The sequence below is a fragment of the Anabrus simplex genome, chromosome 11, assembly GCF_040414725.1.
Source record: "Anabrus simplex isolate iqAnaSimp1 chromosome 11, ASM4041472v1, whole genome shotgun sequence".
NCBI classification, from domain to species: Eukaryota; Metazoa; Arthropoda; class Insecta; order Orthoptera; family Tettigoniidae; genus Anabrus; species Anabrus simplex.
The window spans coordinates 46,742,288-46,761,346 of NC_090275.1; the positions used below are offsets into that span (position 1 = coordinate 46,742,288).

The 19,059-nt window shown below is 39.4% G+C and overlaps 1 protein-coding gene across 1 annotated transcript in view; it reads left to right on the forward strand.

Moving 5' to 3' along the window:
* Positions 1-15,684, forward strand: part of LOC136883228 (UDP-glycosyltransferase UGT5) — a 35,939-nt gene extending 20,255 nt beyond the window's left edge. The window contains exons 5-7 of the mRNA XM_067155428.2: positions 3,524-3,746; positions 12,751-12,970; positions 15,322-15,684. Of these exons, the coding sequence (XP_067011529.2) occupies positions 3,524-3,746; positions 12,751-12,970; positions 15,322-15,598 (720 nt within the window). The 3' untranslated portion in view covers positions 15,599-15,684. The remainder of the gene's footprint in view (positions 1-3,523; positions 3,747-12,750; positions 12,971-15,321) is intronic.
* Positions 15,685-19,059: the final 3,375 nt, after the last annotated feature.

Genomic DNA, 19,059 nt, shown 5'->3' on the forward strand with positions numbered 1-19,059 from the left:
TGCTAAACCAGCGCGTGACTTGGTCGAGCTTGAGAGCCAAGCCGAGAAATGAGCATCAAACACTGACACACCGTGGGCTTCAGCCAATGCCACTGTAGCGTGCTTGCTATGAGCCAAGCCTATCAGCAGGGAGGTCCTTGTTCAAACTCGCCCCTGGAGAAGTTGGCGTTCACAAGCCAGTCATAAGCCGCGTGTAGATTTGAAGTCGTCCGCGAAGCGATCTGATTGGCTAACTTCAGGAGCTCATAAAATGACAACGGCGCGGGATATCCAATAATTTTTTTTCGAATTATTCATCAGTATGACCAACCCTCTAACGCTCATATACCCGGTTCACCTGCTTCCGACCACCCTGTATATTGTGGATAAGTTTCAAGTACAAGCTTTACATCAATTTCTGTAGTAAGCGTTTCGTAATGTTCAGGGCATACGAGATGCAATACCTTTCTTTGGTGTTTAATGTATGAGGAATCTGATATACAGTTTAATTTAGGGCAGGTTTGTTGAAGATTTGTCTTCCTTTATGACTGTTATGGGAATACCCGTGGATCAGCAGAGGTGAAAGAAGGTGCGGGCTGGAATGGGTCTAACTACAAGTCCGAAAGATGAATTAAAATTTAAATAAAGGTTATATTTTCAATAGACAACAAGATTTAACAAATTTTCACTAGGTGAAATAACAATAAAAATTCAGGTACAATAATAATTTTACAAGCGAAAACACAAGTTAAGTGGTCTTTACAAATCCTGGGCTTCGAGCCCCAATTTCACAAACCTTGAGCTCTCAGCTCACAACCACAAATTACCAAAGGGCAGAAAACCCCTAATAACATGGAGCACTTGCTCCCACCTAGTAATGTCAAGCCTCCTAGAGGCACCTTTCAAAACACCAGAAAGAGCTGACCCGCTCTCAATCTTTCAAGCCTATTCAAGGCAATACCTTCATTTACAATCACTTGCCATCAAGGCACAACTTACAAGAATTAAACAGGGGTATCTCGTACCCAGCCTACAGGGCCTTAAAGGAAAATAATAGGTTAATTTAAATGGCCCTAAATGCAAAGAAAGAAGAAAGGAGGCGTGAATTAGCACTCCTAAATATACCTTTTAAAACCTAAGAGGCACTAGGCCGATGACACAGGGGCTATTCGCAAGCTAAGGAGGTGACTCGCAAAAGAAAAATAATTTAACACATTAATGAAGAGAAGAAAATCGGTTATGAAAACATAGTCACCTCAAATCAAAATTGAAGGGGAGCTCGAGAGGGTAAAGCACTTTCTATCCCCGATTTACAGTTAAAGTAATAAGAAAATATTTACATAAGCCGGCACTAAGTTACATTTTTAAACAGGTAGGTTACATTGAAAAGGTTTCGAACCTTCCCCGAGGGTTAAACTGCTGAGCTAGCAAGAAATAAAGATGTTAAAAGGCCATTATCTTTGCTGAAGAGCTGCTGCTCGAAGGAAGAGGCGCTACCCGCCTCCTGCTATACTTCCATACACTAAGCTAGATGTTGTTGAAGTGGCTGAGAGCCAAAAAAATCAGCAGTTTTTATACTCTCGGGGAAGATTCGAGACCTTTCATGAATGGTTAAGACACACCCACAGACGTTTATTGGGTAGCTTACAGTTACACATCGACATTGGAGAATAAAGACGCCATTGGCTGAAAATTAATGGACTCTCCCTGTCGGACCCTCGCCCCATCGAGGCTGGGGTCCCCCAGGGGGGTGTCATCTCTCCTGTGCTTTTTAACTTATACATGGCTGACATACCCCGGCCACCGCGCGTGAATGTCTACATGTATGCAGATGACACTGCAATCTCTGCTGTCTCTTGGCAACCACCCAGAGTCCAAAATTACCTCCAAGATGCCCTCTCCACCTTCGAACCATGGCTTCGACAGTGGAGAATTAAAATAAACGTCAATAAGACTTGTGCTACTCTCTTTTCCAAACGAACAAGAACTGACCCCCAACCACTGAACTTTTTCGGCGAAGTGATTCGGTGGACTGATGTCACTAAGTACCTGGGTGTTTCCCTTGATAGAGCACTAACCTTCAAACATCATGTTGCCAAAATTTCGGCCCAGGCATATCGCCGTCTCCATGAAATTGTACCTCTCATGAAAGCCGATAATGGGCTCAATTTGGAAAACAGACTCCTGTTATACAAATCCTCCATTCGGCCAATCCTCGAGTATGCCAGTCCCGTCTGGGGGATCGCAGCCAAAACGCACCTGCAACTAGTCCAGAGATTTCAAAATCGTGCCCTTCGCATGATTGCAGGTGCCCAATGGTTTGAACGGAATCGCGACATCCACTCTGATCTCCATATCCAAGAAATCTATCCCAGGATTCAAAAATCAGCAATGAAATTCTATTCTGATCTCAGATCAAACCCAAACCACCTCATCTCCTCTCTTGGAAATTATGAAACCGAGGGACTTCGTTATAAAAGACCCAAGGCCATTCTAACATAAACCACCCCTCGGGGTGCAGGTCACATTCTGACCAGTCCGATTTCGTTCAAGGTCCCACCACCATCTACATTAATGCAGTCTAGTTTATATCTGTCGAAAGCAGCACTCAAGACCGGTAGGTCGAAGGGCTAAAATGACTCAAAGGATCCGGGCTCCCGCCCGCATATCCATTGAGACGCGTGGTCTGTCTGTCTGTCTGTTGACAGAAATTTACGATTGGCTAATTTCAAAACTGGCGGAAAGGAAGATTAATATTGCCAACCCACAAATGAAAGAACAACATTTAGTAAAGAACAAACTTATGAATACAAAATATCTTCAAGAAAAGTTCCTTCACTTCGCACCAGGGTGCATGATCATAGTTTTTGGTAGAGACATCTGTGAGAGAATGTCCACACTTCTTGATAATTAGTGAACAAAAACAATTCGAAATTAACTCGGTGACATCTTCTGATAAACGGTTGAATTAATTCAGTTTTAAGGTTCAGAGTTTCAGCTGTAGAGGAGTACTTTAAGGCGGAAAATTCAAATGTGCGGCGTATAGGTGTACCAACCGGTACAATGATAATAAGAAATTACATTAAAATTAAGTATATTTTATGGTTCCACCTTTTCAGCACAAATTGTTTTGTAATATGAGTTACAAGTTGTTTACACATGGCCCTAGTTTTGACTCCATATCTGGGTCATCATCAGTCGATAACACATATAGTGCAAGACTGATGATGACCCAAATCTGGAGTCGAAACTAGTACCATGTGTAAACAACTTGTAATGTAACTCACATTACAAAATGATTTGTACTGAAAAGGTGGAACCATAAAATATACCTAATTTAAATTTAATCTCAGTTCAATACGGACCAATATGAAATTCTTATCCCTACATGAGAAATTATTCTGAAAATTAAGGAACCTGGTAACAAATGCCACCAAACGCATTCTTGCCAATTTTGCAAATTTTCTGCAAATCTTTTCATATGGAAACTGAAAAATATTATTTTACCTAAGGAAAATCTTTTAATCTGTCTATTCATCTGTAGGACTTACAAGAATATCTTGACAACGCTAAAGAAGGAGTTGTTTTCTTCAGTCTGGGCAGCAACCTTCAGAGTAAAAAATTGAAAGAAGAGAAGAGACAAGCTATTTTGAGTGCCTTTGCTGAGCTGCCAGAGAAAGTACTGTGGAAATGGGAGGCAGACATTCTACCTGGACAGCCAAAGAATGTCAAAGTGGGAAAATGGCTGCCACAGACAGATATTCTTGGTAAGTGCTGATCTTTGATATTACATTGCACTTACAGGTGTGTCACATTCGTATCTGTTCAAAGTTTGCATGCGTTTATCTGAGGTGGTGTACTGTACATTCCAACGTTAATATCATAAGACACCACGCTGTTTATTTGAAGTTGAATGGTGTGAAAATATGTACAGAGGTACATCATGTAAAATAAGCGACTATGGTTAGCTCTACGTGCAATGTAACAATGTTTTATATGCTTTACAAAAGGGACTTCAAAACCGTTTTATCAATTTTTAACATGGATATGTTTTTGGTTTGGCGGGAGGGGGGGGGTCTATCTGGAATTAGCGTCTACAATTTAACGTAGACAATTCTCTGTGGACAGAAAACCGTGATAACTAGACAACCAATGATCGTGGTCATCTTCCTCACGCTATTACCAAATAGGTTGCAAAGACAACAGCGGAAACTATCTTGAAAACGCATAGCTTTCCGATGAGACAGCGCACGTAACGAATGTGATACGAGCCATCCTGCAAAAAAAAAAAAAATGCCCCTTCCCCCGTCAAATAAAATGTAAAAGCCTATGAATAAAATAATCTAAATTCCATTAGAGCAGATAGGAGTAATGCAATATATTATCAAGTTATATAAACAAAGGGATTATTCGTTATATTAAGATGATTAAAAAATAATGTTTAATAGGCTTTTCTGACTGCCTCCGTAGCTTAACGGCTGAGCTGCTGAAATGCCAACAGTACACCACTTAGATGTTCCCACTTAACTTTAATTGGTTTCATTTTTTAGTAACTACAGAACTATACTCTGTTTACTATAGGAAAGCTCAGGAGAGAACACCATTGAGAATCCTCTCAAACAATATCATGAAAATTGACGATCCTCAGAAATCAGGGAACGACCGGCAGAGAGATATATTGCAAGAAAATATCACTTACCTCAATCGGATTTCTAGACAGTTCCAAGATTCTTGAGGTGGTAGTCATGAGTGTTCTCCACCTTTAAATCTGAAATAAGAAATAAAATATGGAAGTCAGCTTTCTACCCATTTAGTTCTTCATCTATTTATACAACATTCAGTTTGGTTGTATTACGCGAATTTTCGCGAATTTAATTGATTTAAATGTATTCGGCAAGGCAACCTCATAAATGCATTTCCTTTTTTAAAATTCAAATACCTTTAACTCAGGTACGGTTGGATTATTTGAAGAAATGTTGGTCGACGGGGGAAGGGGGGGGGGGGGGTTGAGGCTAGCCCAGTGCGGTCGAGCTCCCTTGTCTGAAATGCGGGCAGCTAAGTACGAAGCCTACGTAAATCACTTCAAGCGAGAGAGAGAATACACTCGGCACGCGACAGGAACGGTGCTGTTCGATTGTGACTACGAAGTTCTCGTCTCACCATTCAAAGAATTGTTGGAGCAATTCAAAGAATGGTCGAAAACAACGTGGACCGAAAGTGTTGGTCATTCTGATATATATTTTGAAAAAAAATCTATATTTCGCGTTGTTGTAATTTTATCAGCTGCTGAAGTTAGCCAGTCAGATCACTTCGCGGGCGAATTCAAATGGGCTATGCGAGGCAGTGTTGCTAAATCGTTTGGAATCTGGTTTTGTGAAATGTCAATGAAGTTTTGGCCTAGTTCTCCTATGCTGAGATTTAGAAGCCATTCACTGTAGTTGGACTCCACAGCATTTATAATCCATTTTGGTTTAAAAACCTAATTTCTGGCCATACCGAAGAGTAACTTAAAACTAAAAGGGGTCGGGAAAAATGAAGATATAAAATCTTTCTGGCACTGACATGTGAAGTCGTTAGTAGTGGTTCAAAACTTCTGCACCTAATTTGACTGCCGCCTTCTGTTTCCCACCATTTATACGTAGATTTCATTCTTACCAACTATTTTCAACAACATCTCAATAAATTCAAATAATAATACTAAATCCTTGTACTTACTTTAAGTATAGCAACTAACTTGATCAATAACAGACAGTATTCTATGTAAATAAAGTTGTAGGGTCCGCTCACTGTAATTTGGTCTGTTTAGCTAATTTTTCATATATTTATCCGTTTTAGGTCAACTCAAGACCGTATCAGTAGTTTAAGTTTTCTGTTTGTCCGTTTGTTCCACCATCACGGCGAAACGGCTGCGGAGATCTCGACCAAACTTCATATTTAGAGTATACTCAACCAGGGGGAGGTTATCTATATATATAAAATAGCTTGTCCTGACTGACTGACTGACTGACTGACTGATTCATCATCGCCGAGCCAAAAATACTGGACATAAAGAAATAAAATTTTGGGGATATATTCACATTATGATGTAGGTGCTCGCTAAGAGAGGATTTTTGGATATTCCTTCGGTAAGGGGGTGAAAAGGGGGGTGAAATTTTAAAATGAGTGTATCTATATCTCAAAACTTTAAACGTTTATAGATGTGAAAATTGGTATTTAGAATCTTCTTTAAAAATAAGGAAACACGTATTTTTTTGTTTTCAGAAAATCCCAATAGGAGGGGTGAAAAAGAGTGAAAATGGGGGAAAATGGGTTGAATGCCTTTAATCAGGATACCGGTACTTATATATCAGAAACCGAAGATATTACAGACCTCAAAATTGGTACTTTTGATCTCTTTTAAAAATAAAGATACACGTATTTTTTTGTTTTTGGAAAATCCAATTAATGGGAGGGTGAAAAGGGGGTGAATGTTTAAAATGAGTTAATCTATATCTCGAAACTTTTAAAGTTTGCTGATGTAAAAATTGGTATTTAGAATCTTCATTAAAAATAAAGAAACACGTATTATTTTTTTTTCGGAAAATCGCAATAGGAGGAGTGAAAAGGGGTGAAAATGGGTTGAATGCCTTTAATGAGGATACTTATATCTCAGAAACTGAAGATATTACAGACCTGAAAATTGGTGTTTGGGATCTCCTTTAAAAATAAAGGAGCACCTATTTATTGGTTTCTGGAAAACCCAATTAAGGGGGGGTGAAAAGGGGGGTAATATTTTAAAACGAGTGTATCTATATCTCAAAACTTTTAAAGGTTATAGATGTAAAAATTGGTATTTAGAATCTCCTTTAGGAATAAAGTAACACGTATTTTTTTGTTTTCGGAATATCGCAATAGGTGGATTGAAAAGGGGTGAAAAATGGGTTGAATGCCTTTAATGAGGCTACTTATATTTCAGAACCTGAAGATATTACAGACCTGAAAATTGGTGTTTGGGATCTCCTTTAAAAATAAAGAAACACGTATTTTTTGTTTGTGGAAAATCCAATTAATGGGGGGGGGGGCGTGAAAAGGGGGTTATTTTTAAAATGAGTGTATCTATATCTCAAAACTTTTAAAGTTTATAGATGTAAAAATTGGTAGTTAGAATCTCCTTTAAAAATAAAGAAACACGTATTCTTTTGTTTTCGGAAAATCCCAATAGGAAGGGTGTAAAAGGGTGAAAAATGGGTTGAATGCCTTTAATGAGGCTACATATATTTCAGAACCTGAAGATATTACAGACCTGAAAATTGGTATTTTGGATCTACTTTAAAAGTAAAGAAACACGTATTTTTTTCGTTTTTGGACAATCCAAATATGGGGGGGTGACAAGTGGGGTGAATTTTTTAAAATGAGTGCGTCTACATCTTAAAACTTTAAAATTTACAGATGTAAAAATGTTAGTTAGAATCTCCTCTAAAAATAAAGGAACACGTATTTTTTTATTTCCTGTAAATCCTAATAGGATCGGTGTAAAAGGGGTGAAAAATGGGTTGAATGCTTTTAATGGGGATACATATATCTCAGAAACGAAAGATATTACAGAACTGAAAATGTGTATATGGGATCTCCTTTAAAAGTAAAGAAACACGTAATTCTTTGTTTTTGGGAAATCCAATTAATGGCGGTTAAACAGGAGTGACAAATTGGGGTGAATTTTTTGAAAGACTGTATCTACAGAATACCTTGGAAACGTAAAATGTTACAGACGTAAAAAGTGGGTGTTTGGAATCTCCTGTAAATGTAAATAAACATAGGTGATTTGTTTTTGGAAACTCCACGTAAGGGGAACTCAAAAGGGGTGAAATTTTAAAATGAGAATTTTTACAGTATATCTAAAAAAACTTAACATGTTACAGAAGTGAAGGTATTTTTTATCTCTATTAAACATAAAGAAACGTGTGTTTTTAGTTTTCGGAAATACCACTTGGGTGGAGGGGGGTGGTAAAAGTGACTGAAAATGGTGTTGAATTATTTTAATTAGGCTACTGATATCACAAAAATGAAGATGTTACAGACGTGAAATTTGATATTTGTAATCTGCTTTAAAAGTAAAGAAACACGTATTCTCGGAAAATCCAATGAAGGGGTGGGGGTGGGGGGAAGAATTGAAAAATTAATTGGCTTAATTGTATGAGAATACATACATCTAATAAAAACTAAAGTTGTTACAGACGTGAAAATTCGTATTTGGATCTCCTTTAAGAACAAAGAAAAGCGCGTTTTGGTGGGGAAACCATCTTGGAGGGCGGGAGTGTAAAGGAGTTGAATTCCTTTCATGAGGACACATAAATCAAAAACTGAAGATGTTAGAGTCGTGATCATTGGTATGTAAGGAGATCCTTTACTATTAAAGAAACAAGTATTTTTTGCGGGAAAATTCACTTGGCGGGGGGGAGTATTGTGATATGAAGTGCAGAAAGTAAGTTATTTTTATTGGGATACTTATATCTCAAAACTGGAGGTAATAGACGTGAACATTGGTGTTTGGAATCTCCCTTAAACATAAAGAAACAAGCATTCTTTTAAATTTTTTTGGGGGGGGTGGCGGTAAATAAACTTAACGGCAGTGGGGTGTAGAAGGAGGTGAGAACAATTGATTTTAGCTGTTATTAATGTACTTATAAGGATCCTCCGTTGCTCAGGCGGCAGCGCGCCGGCCTCTCACAGCTGGGTTCCGTGGTTGAAATCCCGGTCACTACATGTGACATTCGTGCTGGACAAAACGGTGGCGGGACAGGTTTTTCTCCGGATACTCAGGTTTTCCCTGTCATTAGCCATTCCAGCAACACATAATAGTAATAATAATAATAATAATAATAATAATAATAATAATATTCCGGACCGTCGTCAAATGTGCGGACCGCGCTGGAAACGGCTCCTGGACGGGTAATGACTAAGAATGCAGTCCGGCCGCGGGTTCAGTGCCGCCAAGGCACCCAATATGACACCACACCGGATCTCCTGAAGGATTTTATCCATATTAAAACTGATTATAGGAAAAGATGGCAAAGATTTACGGACCCATCTGACCGGGAGGAATACCTGAGCCTAGCCCGGGAAGTACGAAATCGATTGCTGGAAAGGAAGATTGAAAAATGGGAGGAAACGTGCCGTAAAATAATAGAAAACCAGTCAGATCGGGAATTTTGGTGGATTCGCGCAGAAAACCAGTCAGATCGCGAATTTCGTCGGATTATATATCTAAAACAATAAGTATTCAATTATAAATTTCAGTATAATACCGTAGCGAAGCACGGGTATCTTGCTAGTATATATATATATATATATATATATATATATATATATATATATAATTAATTTAAAACTCACTGAACAGACTGGGGTTTTATAGGAAAATCAGAACAGTTTTCTTCAATTTTCTCTTATACTATTGATTTTCTGTAAACTCCGCAGACTATATGTGAAACGCCACTTCATTTTAAACAACTTTTCTTATGTACATAATTTCTCTTGCTCTTCAAATGACGGAGAAAATTACTATTTTCTGGGGCTTTCATGCTCTGCACTGAGTGACCGACAGACCGACAACGAACCTACCGGTTACCATGACAACGTCCCTGGCTCCTTGCCAGCAGGGAAGTAACGTTATGCCATTTTCGTCATCATTCCTGTAAACTCGTGGTTGTTCCTTGGGTAGAGGGCAAGAGAGACGTCAAGCTGCCATTCTGCAGGATATTTGAGGAATACCGTTGGAGGTTGCAATCATCTTCGAACAGCACTAAGGGAGCCTGGTAATATTTGAATAGTACCACGGAGTGCAGCCCATTATTTCATTCCGTAAGGTGTTTTCTGGCATTTGCTATAGTTTTTACTGTATTTCTCTTCTACTTCTGTTTTCCACTGTATTTCCTTGCCTCTGCCTTGCTTCATTAGTCATAAGGAATAACACCATAAGTCATCTTATCTGTTTACCTAAGACTCCCTGCGCCCAAAATTTCTCTTCAGTTACCGCCTTCTTAAATCACAATTTAGTGAGGAACATTTCATGTTTCAATTCATCAACTTGGCATTTACATTTGTGCTATCCGGCTGTCCTCAGTTATAATCCTATTTTCTATTAATGACAATTCTTCTTTATTCGTATCAGAAGCAATATAGGTAAGGTAAGGGTTATTCTGCCCGAAGGCAGGTCCGAACCTCCGCAGAGGTGTTCCTGAGCCGGAGTTTACGTGCGGTAGGGTGGCCAGTTCCTTTCCGCTCCTCCATTCCCTTACCCCCACCAACAGCGCGTGGCAACCCATCCAACTCCTGACCACGCCCAATGTTGCTTAACTTCGGAGTTCTCACGGGATCCGGTGTTTCAACACGGCTACGGCCGTTGGCTCAGAAGCAATATATCATATAAATTATTAGTTAAGAATGAAAAATAATTAAATAGGCCTAACTGGTAAAAAACATAATAGAGGTACATTCAAAGTAACAATTATATCATATCGGACCAGAATTTGGCAAGATCTCGACCATTTGGTGTGGCCTTCACTTCCTTCTTTAGTTTCCCCGTATGTATGCGAGTCCTAATCCCGATACATGGACACTCTTTCCTTTGATGAAAAATTCTAAGATGTTCAAGTATATAACTTTTGGCTCCGGAGCATATCGAAATATGGAGGCAATTTTAATGACGGCGCAAACCTTCGTTTCGGGGTAACTGTTGGCTAAACGGTAGGTCATATCACAAAACAGATTACACAATCGCCGCTCAATTTGGAGATATCTTCATCTTTGGTCGTATGACCTGTTGTAGTATCTCGATTCATTATACGTTAGATAGCTGCATTACTCGAATGTAATCAAATCTCTAACTCGATTGTGAGTGGCATTAGGAAGGGGGGCGTCTTTATAATGAAAACTCCCCATATCTACTGTGGATAGCAGCTGGCAAGTGAGCCTGCCATTATAGTAGAAACTCCCGAACTCAATTTTGAATGGCAGTAGGAAATGTGGCCTGCCATTATCATCAAAACTACCCAACACGCACCTTACATCGGAAACAACGTATGGGGTCCTCCTAGTTTTATTTCTCGGATTGCGCTAAGACACATGCAATTGAATGTAATCATACTAACTTGTGCACAACAAATTAGGGAGAAATCCGTATACAAGGTAGAATACCGTAGCGAAGCACGGACACATTTGCTAATTAAGTTTCTTAAAAAAGTACCAAATTCGTGGTTGTGAAGGTTCCGTTGTATTTTTCTAGTAAAGGAGAGACAACATCATATATCTAATGCGAATTTCAGCTGTTCAAACAGTCTCTTCTGTTTTTCATAATCACTGCGAATGGCAGACGGAATAGGTATTTTATATATTTTCATTACATACTTCAATTAGTTTAATGCTTGATTTTGCACAGTGCTGTAATGCTACGAGACTCTCCCTGTTCACTGAGTTTCTGAAAGAGAAATCATCCAACTGATAGCCACTTCTATTAGGGAATCGAAAAATCGGCCTCCTAATCAGTTCATATGTACAGTATTTATTTTATATGATGTTTGGATTAAGCAGGGTTTGTATCATAACTCAAGATTAAAATTGCCAACCATCAGGCGGATTATCTCTTTCTGATTTTATTTGACAAAAGAAAGTCGAATATGGTACTTTAAGTCAGGGAATACAAGTGGTGTCTAACAATCGCCAATGAATTTTTCAACGCACAGTCCGCTATGGTCTGGATAATGTTGTCCGGGATTTTGTTTGTTCTTAAGAAGTTCATCATCTCCTTAGGAATTGTCCCTCGAGCGCCAATCATAAGGCAAATGAGTTCCCATTTTGTAATTTCATACTTCTTTCCGAGATCTTCAATACATGACTCATGTATGGTCTTTTTTTCTCCTCACACACTACTCGGGGCTGCTGTTCATTTTCCTCGAATCTTACAGTGGAATCAACCATCTTTCGCCCGGTCGATGACTACAATTTCAGCTCGTCTTGTGCTTCCATTTGTGGACGACATCCTACTTCTTCAAAGATCTCCAAGTGTTGTTATTTACGGAGGCTTCCAGCAATCAATGTGCGAACTGTACCGTGCCGATTGATTGATTAAGACTTACCATCAGAAGTGAAGAGACAGATATATATAATCCAAGTACAACACTGCAAATAAAATAAAAAGTTGTATATATAAAGTTGTCTTCAAATAAATAATGTAACTAACGTAAACATGATTGGTTTATCAGACTATTTAAACTGAAGGAATGGCAAGCCATAGTTTATCAGCTTCACTGCTTATGATATTAGGATTTTTTCTAAAGCATACCCCTCTTAAAACTTAATAGTGAAAATTGTAATTCACTGCGTTGAGGACGAAAATATTTTGAGGTATCGGCAAACTCTTTACTGTATCTGATCAATATAGGTAAACAGAAGAGAAACAACCAATTTCTCACAACGTAAGTTATTTTGAAAGTTACCTGGATTTCTCTCCACGGAAAATAAAACAAAACTAACTATACCCTTAATACTTAAATGAACGTTCACTGTCCGTTGACCTTCACGGCCTGTGAAGTAACCACAACGTGGCTGTCGCTGAAGCGCTTACACTGATCGCTCCTCCACCCAACTGTAGTCTGTTTGCCTGCGGGACGAAAAGTCCAGCATGAGCACCTCTGGTTTAGCGTGTAAGTCGGTATTACAAAGTGACATTACAAATGTTTAAACAGCGAAATGTACTAATTATAATAAATAACTTGCTGTTGTTCTGTCCACCAGCTCATCCCAATGTTCGTCTCTTCATCACACATTCTGGACTGCTAAGCACACAAGAGTCAATCCATCGAGGAGTGCCCATGTTGGGAATTCCGTTCTTCGCAGATCAGCAAATCAACATTGAGAAATCAATGCGTCATGGAGTTGGACTCCGTTTGGATTACAATGACATCACCAAAGAAAGTTTACTGAAGACAATACGCTCTGTAATTGATGATCCAAGGTATGGTATATTGATCAATTATGTACAGTATTCTTATCTCCTTAAAGTAGTCTGTAGCTATTTCTTGATGGATGCAATATTCTTGCAGCTAGCGTTTGGCACAGTTCACAGCAAAATGTAGCTTCCATTGATGTCTCAGTGTCATTTGTGAGTGTGAAAGTATCGAAGCTGCTGAGATGTGAGTGGTGAAATTTTGCAAAAATCATTTACGTTCTATAGGAACTTTGCTAACCAAAAACTAGCCGCGAATTTTAACTAGAAGGTTCCCAAGTCGAACCTTGAATATGTCGTATGAAAACAGTAAGTTAGTAGCAGTTGGCCATCTCTTGGGGGGCGCGCTTGACAGCAGCATGTGCGCATGTGTTCCACCAGAAATTCGGGCTGCCCAGACATAATTCTAATACCCCATGCAGTTATACTAATAAGTTTCTCACAATTCCGGTTTCGATTTGGGAATATTTACTTACACGGAAGACGGTCTTTTGTTGCCACTGTCCCTTGTTATTAGTTTATGAAAGAGTCCAGTCAAGTCTCTGTCAGTGTCCTCCGCAAGCAGAAAATTAATTCATGCTCTGTCCACTGTCGAACATAGAATGCGCTATTGTCCCGTGTTGCCGATTAATTCTTGGCCGCCGTTGGTGAGCCTTGTTTATTGCATTGTGACGTATACACCAGAAACTGCATAAATCAAAAAACCATTAGCAGTTACATACAACCGTTATCTGCAGATACACTTGAGTGCTGCAAAATATTTTTCAACAGATTTGCACTTGAAGACTGCCTCATTACTACAATGCACGCCATTCACTGCAGGGGAACTCTTTTTGGCTTGAAGGGACAATGAAATAAAGCAGTACTTGCCTCTTCTGTGAAAGCAGAGCAGTTTCAGTCTGACTATCCGACATTCGGAAATCATCCGATAATTGGGCACTCTCCCCTAGTCAGTCGTACAGTCCTTGAATAGCTGGTCGATCATCAGTTCCTTCGCTAAGTTTTCTCTCAATGACAATTGTAATAACTGATAACATACGAGAGTCTCTCACTGTACTATAGTCCTCTGTAAATACATTTTAGTTCCTTTCAGAGTACTCTTGCCCTCTGGCAAACAAAACATACGTATTACGAAACGGGTGGCTGGTATCAGAATGATCCGCCCGGATTAAATATTAATGCACCAAAATAATTCCAGTTTTCTAGTTACCTTATTCCTAAAATACTTTAATGTCTAAATTAGATGTTGCCTACATCTGTCGTTATAGGCAGGAGACTTCTCTCCGCGAAATTAAAGAGGAAATGGCTTATGTTTAAAAAGTTTAAAATATGTGACATGTTCCGAGCAGAACCGGGTCCAATCATCTTCGTGGCGGTGGTGGTTGTGATTACTTTTCTAAAGAGGAAGTACAAAGAGGTAACGTTGTTCTATCAAAATTTATCAGGAAATAAAAAAGGAGCATACCGGGCGAGTTGGCCGTGCGGTTAGAGGCGCGCGGCTGTGAGCTTGCATCCGGGAGATAGCGGGTTCGAATCCCACTGTTGGCAGCCCTGAAGATGGTTTTCCGTGGTATCCCATTTTCACACCAGGCAAATGCTGGGGTTGTAACGGTCGCTTCCTTCCAACTCCTAGGCCTTCCCTAACCCATCGTCGCCATAAGACCTATCTGTGTCGGTGCGACGTAAAGCAACTAGCAAAAAGGAACAGTTCCGATAATTCGAAAAATGAAGTTATCGGTAAAAGACAGTGAAGGGCCATGAGGGGCGTGAAAATGAAACTACCTATAGCCGTAATATTGAAAGATAAGTTCTGACAGTTCTTAGGAGGAGGTCGGTTCACTGCCTGCCTGGGTGGGGAGAAAGAAGCAGGGAGGTACGGCTGTCATGGAAACGTGGGTGGACACACTGCGGTTGCCATGCAAATAAGCCTGCCGACCGGTTCGTGTTGCTTGAAGTTGCCAAACCTCTCACTTCTGAGTTACGTACAACAGAACACAGCGGTTTGCAGGAACGAACAAGTGAACCGGAAGCGAAGGGAAGGAGAAAGGAATGCGGCAACACAGTGCAATGTTCCTCCCTCGAGCCATCTGTCATAACGCTTCTTTTAATATTATACGTATAGGTCTCGCAAACCTAATACCGTCAGGATCAGAACAAGAGCTGATCACTGCACCGCTTTTGAAACTCCAAGATACAGTATTAGATTGCAGGCTTTCAGCGCAGGCCCAAACTGCTTCCTACAGTTTCAACAGGTCATTTAATACCATTCAGTAATAAACACATGTACACTATGATATTATGTTAAATTATTGTTAAAACTTAAAGCTGAAGGAAATTATAAGTATTATTATTTGTTCCAGCTATGCAAAGAACATGCGAGAGCTGTCCAGTAAATTCCGAGACCGACCTGAGACTCCTCTTGAAACAGCCGTGTTCTGGTGCGAGTATGTCATGAGACACAAAGGGGCACCTCATTTACGTTCTGCAGCAAAGGACTTGTATTTGTTCCAGTATCTACTGCTAGATGTTATAGCCTTCGCGTCGGCAGCAACACTTGTACCAGTCTTACTACTATGTTACTGTTGTAAAAAGATATTTTCAAAAAAATTAGTACAAAATAAGATCAAGAAAAACTAATTGTTTAGATACATATGTTTGTATTGTCTTTTTCTACGTATATATTTATCTTTCAGTACTAAGAAATATAAAAATAAATCAGTGTCTGAAACTCTTAATTTCAACTTCTGTCTTTTCACATGAAATTTATTCAAAATGGTCGGTGGTCTCCGGTTCTAAATGTATTAAATAATATACGAGAATAATTTCTATATTATTTTAAAGCACAACGATGAGTACACGATGTGACAGCGGCAGCTGGTATACTGCGCATGACGTCATATCAAGATGGCCGCCCAGTTAAAAAGGTATGTTTTTGGCGGTCGAAAAGTCGAAAGACAGGGAAGATTAACTTTCAGGATTCCAGCAAGATAAAACAAATATTTTAGAATCAGGAGGTCAAATGGACCCTATCACTATTTACCTATCCAAGGCTTTTGATAGGATAGATCATGGGAGATTACTGAGGAAAATGGGGGCTATTGGACTAGAGCAAAGAGTGGTTGAAGGGGTGGCTAAATTTCTAGAAAATAGAAAACATAGAATTACAATAGGTGGAGTGTTATCTGATCCTGTAATGATTCAGAGGGGGTCCAGCAGGGAAGTGTTGTTGGACCTTAATGTTTTGTTACATATATAAATGACATGAGTAAAGATTTGGAATCGCAGATAAGGCTATTTGCGGGCGATGTTATACCCTATACAGTAATAAATGAATTGCAGGATTGTGATCGACTGCAGTGGGACCTCCTGGCGGATACTTTATTATGGACACTTCAGTTTAGTCTTTAATTACTAACGAACCGATAGGCTTATTGCAAAATGAGATATACCAATATTTTCCTTGTTTAATTCTGCATTCGAGTGTATAAGGCAAATTGTCTTTGAAGTACATTAATTTTTTTAAATTTGTGGTTGAAGTAAATAGACAAGCTTTTTGGCTTCTTCTCTAGGGACCAATCACTTCAAAATATAAACATAGTTAACTACTTGTCGGCTGGTAACGAAATGTTTATATATTAAAGCCACATGTATTCGTAGTGTAATGTAATACTCAAGTTACAATATATTTTTTTCATCCATGCCAAACAAACTTATCATTTATCTACAGCAACATTTTCTCAGCCCATGATAAAAGTACAACAGAAAACTTGAGCATGTTTTGAAACACCAGTCGTGGTTATCGGAAACTACAACCACTGTAACCGTACAGTGTGATACTGAATTTATGAAGAGTAATATTGATGGGAAGTTGTGTGCGCGCTGGACCGTGCGATTAACAGCAGGCGGGGTGGTGAAGCCGGGTGCAAACAATGTGATTCGAACAACAATTAGTCGTGATGTGTTCAGCATGTTGAAAGATGAGAAGTCACATGTTCCTAAGTTCAGGTATGTCCAGTATTTAGTATTCACATATACATAATGAAATGCAGACCAAATAGAGTTGTTAATGTAGTGAATTGTAATTACAAAATTGAATTATAATTACAATGAATTAGTACATGTTCTGCAATCAGTAATAAATTTTACACATAGAAAAATCTGAAATAGTTTTGGAGCAGTACCTTTTACAACTCAACGAATGAAATACAGGTAAATTCATAGCGGACTGGTGGTCAGAACACGCTCATGCGTTCAGTGCGACACAAAGATTTCTGTCATTTGTTTAAAAATGGAGGTAACAATATGTTTCACTATAAATATTAAAAATATTTAGAGGTTTGATTCGTTTTTCTAAATCTTCTAGCAATTCGGTAACATGAAATTCTTTACATACATTTATTGAAATGGATTTTTATGGTGCAGAATGTATTAAGAACATAAAAAAGGAAATGCAATATATATATCTCACCAAAATTTAAATTTCCATTTAAATTTTCAGTAAATTTGCTAACTATATTAATAGAGAAACCTTTAAAGATGGTACAGATTTTACAGGTCAAATTCAATTGTTAGTTTGCGAATGCTAGTTTTTGTAATATTTCTAATTCATTGTAGGGCATTTCAAAATCCCTATATGCTGTTTAAACTGGTCAAGTTCACTTTTATTTCGGAGGGAGTTTGAACACCCCCCCCCCCCAACCTTCCCCCTGGGTACGGCCTTGTAACCTATTTGGTGGATCTACCAAAGACTCTCATCTGGGGAGCGTGAGTTGATGACCACACGTCCACTAGCTGATTCTGACGTTGCTTCCTCTTACTTGTACCAGGCTCCTCGCTTTCATCTTTCTTATCTCACCTCCCTGTCAACTTTTGTTCCCTTATGACTCCGACGGTTCTAGATTTGCGAGAATCAGGGAGTATTCCATTTTCACACCCTTCGTGACCCTTTATGTATTAATGTTCTCTCATTGTCCGAAAGGTTGGAACTCTTCCTTATTTCTTTCTGGTCCCCCTAGGTTGGTTGAATACATCAACGGTAACCCCTCCCCCGAGCAAAGGCAATTACACCTTCGACCAAGCTGGGAACAAAATCATTGACCAGGACAAGTAAACTAACCAAAAACTATCCTCCTCCTTCCCCTCTACTCTCGGCGTTCCACAAGGCTCTGCTCTCTCTCTCCTCTTCTCTTCATACTTTTCGTTGCCCACATCCCACAATCCCTACAACCAATCCAACGCCTTCAATTCGCTGATGGCACCGCCATCCAAGCTCCCATCTATTCCGTTCAGTCCATCAACCGTAGTATCCAACCTTACCTCAATTCATTCCTCTCCTGGTGTGATCGCCGGCATCTCAAACTCAACCCCTCCATGACCCAAGCTGTCCTCTTCCGCCGTAAACGACGAAAAAACAGTGCCACCCGCAACCCAGACTAGCTCAAACTCCAGATCTTTTCAAGCACACTCACAATGCAGAAAAGCTGCGTAAACTTGCTCTTCTGAGAATCTTAAATCTCAGGCAGTATCGAGAATCGAACCCCCGGTCTCATAGGATGACACCTAATAGTGCTAACAGTTACACTGCAGACGTGGGCATTGTTACATTACAAGGGCAATAAAACAAAATCTCAGCCTGTTTCCAGTCATTCGACCGCGTCAGGAATGGAATAAATGAAGCCCCATCTAGCGGTGAGGACAGGGATTGTGCCAGCTGTCGAAGCCTGTCGCATTCCTCTGAGTAAATAATTAATGACTCATAGATGAGATGTAATTATATTGGAGAGTACTGCTGGAATGAAAGATGAGAGGGAAAACCGGAGTACCCGGAGAAAAATCTGCGCCGCTTCCGGTTTGTGCAAGGATAATATCCAAATTAAACAATCATTGTGGTGTACAACTGTAGCACATGCAGAAGGAATGGTGGTGTTGATGATTTCCGTTTTACGAGGAAGTGCAACTGGGCAATGATCTTCTATTAACACTAATTAGAGGAGGAAAAAATGAAAGAGGTCCGACACTTCGAAAAATGAGGTATCGGCAAAGGAAATGCAAGAGCCGCGGAGGGCGTGAACATGAAAGACTCCCTAGGGCTCGCAAAC